Source organism: Sinocyclocheilus anshuiensis, unplaced genomic scaffold, assembly GCF_001515605.1.
Source record: "Sinocyclocheilus anshuiensis isolate Anshui unplaced genomic scaffold, SAMN03320099.WGS_v1.1 scaffold1270, whole genome shotgun sequence".
In the NCBI taxonomy this organism is placed as follows: Eukaryota; Metazoa; Chordata; class Actinopteri; order Cypriniformes; family Cyprinidae; genus Sinocyclocheilus; species Sinocyclocheilus anshuiensis.
The window spans coordinates 663,519-666,961 of record NW_015555837.1 but is presented as its reverse complement, the minus strand read 5'-3'; the positions used below and the strand labels follow the sequence as shown (position 1 = coordinate 666,961).

Sequence of the window (3,443 nt, the reverse complement as noted above, 5' to 3'; positions counted from 1 at the left end):
TAAACACCACAGAAGAATATTATAATCAACAGTAGGCTATCAAAGGCACCAGTACAATTTTTTTAACACCAATGCAGCATTTTTACCAGAATCAACCACAAGTAAAATATCACTGGACACTTTCAGCAACGCAGGCTATGATTAGCAGTGAAACTTGATTGGAATGGTTCAAATGGTACAACGTGAATGCACATTTTGTGTGATTATTGGGACACGGCTAAATAGCATCTCAAGTGGTTGTGTTGCCAGAAATCACTCACTGAAAATGAATGAGTGCAGGTTGTTTGTCACTGCACAGTGCTGTTAGCGTGAATGACCAGAACTGAGAAACTATACATTGGTTCAGTTTGCATATTTTGCATATGCATATTTTTGTAACAAGTGGTTGAGACTGAATTGAAAGCATCTTATTACTGCCCTTGATTGATAGCAATCCTACAAGACAGTTACTAAGTGCCCATTAATCATTTGGCAGATGTTGGAGATACTGCAAGTGAAAATGAGCCAATCAGGACAGCAGCTGAGGATATCTCCTTTTTATGGCTTGAAATGAAGAACTTAAATGATAAACCATATTAGAAGGCTTACAAACATAAAGCAATAACACCTTTTTTATTAATGCATGTTTATTGTTTTGCAAATGATAACAATATAGCCTAAAAGAGAGTATTATGTATTTCTAAAACACAGATGCCTGATTTATAAATGATGTGAATAACTGCATTTCATTTACAACACAGATACTAAATTATTTGCTTTTTGCAAAATTACTACTAAGGAATGGCTATTGATTCTCCCTGTGGTCCGTTGCTCTGATGCAATGTTGGGTTTTAAAAGAATGTCCTGTAAAAAGAGTGACAAATGTAAAAATCAGATTAGTCTGACAGATATTTAAGAGAGGGCTGGTTTCGCACATCCACACGAGGGGTGAAGAAAACAAGGTTGCACACATAGTAAGGAAACAGACTTAAATTAGCAGATTGCTTTGTATGAAACCAGCCAGAAATATATAAATGTGACAGAAGAATGTCACTCCATTGGTTCACAGAATGTAAAAAATGCTTGAAGGGACAGTTCAGCCAAAAATGAAAATTCTGTCACCCTAATTTACTCACCCTAATGTCATTCCAAACCAAGACTTTCATTCAACTTCAAAACACACACAAATACATTTTAAATGAATCTGTCTCTTCAGAAGACTTGGATTAAACAGCTTGATTCATATGGATTATTTTTTAATGTACTTATGTACTTTTGAAGCCGTAAAGTTTTGGTGGAATGGACTTTCAGTGGGGGGACAGAAATCTCTCAGATGTTATTTAAAAAAGATGAATGGAAGTCTTTTGGGTTTTGAGCAACATGAGAGTGAGTAAATGATGACAGAATTTTTTACTATTTGCTGCAACCACCACAGCATTATTGGTGGCACAGCAATAAGTGCTTTCAAACACAACTATTGTTTCCATGAGCATCTGTATTCACCTGTCAATATGTTTGCAATTGTTTTAGTTTCAAAGTTTGGTTCTGGGGAACCAATGACAGTATCTATACAGCACAGTAGTGCTATAGACATTTATAGAAACATGCAGTAGCTCAAAGCAGCAATAATCAATGCACAAGTCATGACATGTAACAGTCCCTTTGAACAACATCAATCAGAACGACTGCGTAACCTTGTGAACAATAGTATTGTATATTGCATTATTGAATCATTAGCACAAGAAATCCCCAATTGACAACATTTGGGTGGGTTTCCAGATTGACAAAGAGATTGTCACATGTACATGATAAACACTGCAGAATGGTATGGATGTGTTTTTTTTGGGGGGGGGGGCTTTTACCACTGGGTTAGTGGCGATCATGTTGGGGGATGGGGGGTCCTCATCTGAAGGACGTAGCCCTGTCTGTACACAGGGGCACTGCCTTGGAAAACCTTTTTCTTTGCAGTGGGTCTGACTGATGCTGCGTTAGGGCTGAAGACAAACAGCAATGACAGGTTCACCACTGAGAGCCATGTACACTAATGATTGATTTTTTCATTGGGAATAATGGAGACAGACCACATAATGCATTGAAGCGAATTGAATTTGGAGGACACTGGAGCTGCCATTGTGTGTGATCACATATCATATATTATGAAGAAAAATGCAAATATACATACACTTCGTCTTCATATTCCTTTGGTGGAGAGACCGCGATGACCAGGTCAATCCAATCCTGCGAACACATGCATGGAATAATATCAAGCACTTGCATACAAATGTTTTTACATTTGACAGGCACAACGGCACAATGTTCTTGCTACATTCTGCATTATTTCTGCTTCAAGCCTTCATCTATATTGATGATGCTTGTCAAAGAAATCATTATAGCAGTAGACCATGTGTGCTTTCTTGTTATTTACATCTTCCAGGAAAAATAAGAAAATATATGAACACAAATACCAGACATTAACCACAGAAATTCAAAGATTCAACACTCATTTGCAATAGATTAGGCTGTTTTAACTTTCTAATATCGAAAATTAATGCATAACTACAGCCACACTATTTCTGTAACAAATGTTTAGGGAAATGTACGTAATTCTGCAGAATTGTTTTAATGCAGCATTTATGTCATGTCGAAATTACAGTAATTACTGTAATTGTGCAATTACGACCTTAGGGATTCTACATTGTGCTATTCATGTAATTGTATTTTGAAATTACAAATTTTTAAGTCAGCGCTAATAACAATAATGAGATCCTTGTGCAGCTTTGTCACTGCAAACTACTTTTCAGTATTCTTCCAACCCAATCTTATGAGAAAATGTAACTATTTTATATTTCAGTGAATTTGTGGTAAATTCATACAACAACAAAAAAAAAACTAAACATGAAGGTCAACCCCTAAACCAAATACTCACTGGGGCATAAACAGATTGTATGAAAATGCAAAAATTCATACAGTTCGCCAAAATGTAAATTAGTCACAAACTGTCACACAGGTGTGTGGATTCTTCTGTAAAATCTTGAACAAGGAAAGAGCACATGGGCTATGATAAAATGACATATTACAGATTACAATTCCAACATGATGTGAATACCGCATTAATATGGTAAGATATAAGATGAAAGCAAGACTCTTATTAGTAGTAGATTTGCTGAAAGGCCATCCAAGATGTAGATGAGTTTATTTCTTCATGTCTCCTGGGCCGGGAGTTCACTCTCTGTTCGGACCACGCACCCCTGCAGTGGCTCCACCGCATGAAGGATACCAATGCGCAGATCACTCGTTGGTATCTGGCTCTCCAGCCATTTAAGTTCAAAGTGATCCACAGACCGGGGGCGCAGATGGCTGATTCCTCTCCAGGAATGGGGGGGGGGAAGCTGCAGGCCGGATGGCTCCCCGGCCTGAGTTGGGCAGTTGGGGGGATGTGGTGAGGGGGGGGTGGTTTAGCGGGG

At 38.0% G+C, this 3,443-nt stretch overlaps 1 protein-coding gene across 1 annotated transcript in view; it reads right to left on the bottom strand.

The window, feature by feature from the left end:
• Positions 1-630: 630 nt before the first annotated feature.
• The window catches only part of LOC107675444 (harmonin-like), a 24,373-nt gene continuing 21,560 nt past the window's right edge, over positions 631-3,443 (bottom strand). Inside the window, exons 28-30 of the mRNA XM_016469790.1 lie at positions 2,162-2,217; positions 1,842-1,973; positions 631-843 (exon numbers count right to left, since the gene is read on the bottom strand). Of these exons, the coding sequence (XP_016325276.1) occupies positions 1,859-1,973; positions 2,162-2,217 (171 nt within the window). The 3' untranslated portion in view covers positions 631-843; positions 1,842-1,858. The remainder of the gene's footprint in view (positions 844-1,841; positions 1,974-2,161; positions 2,218-3,443) is intronic.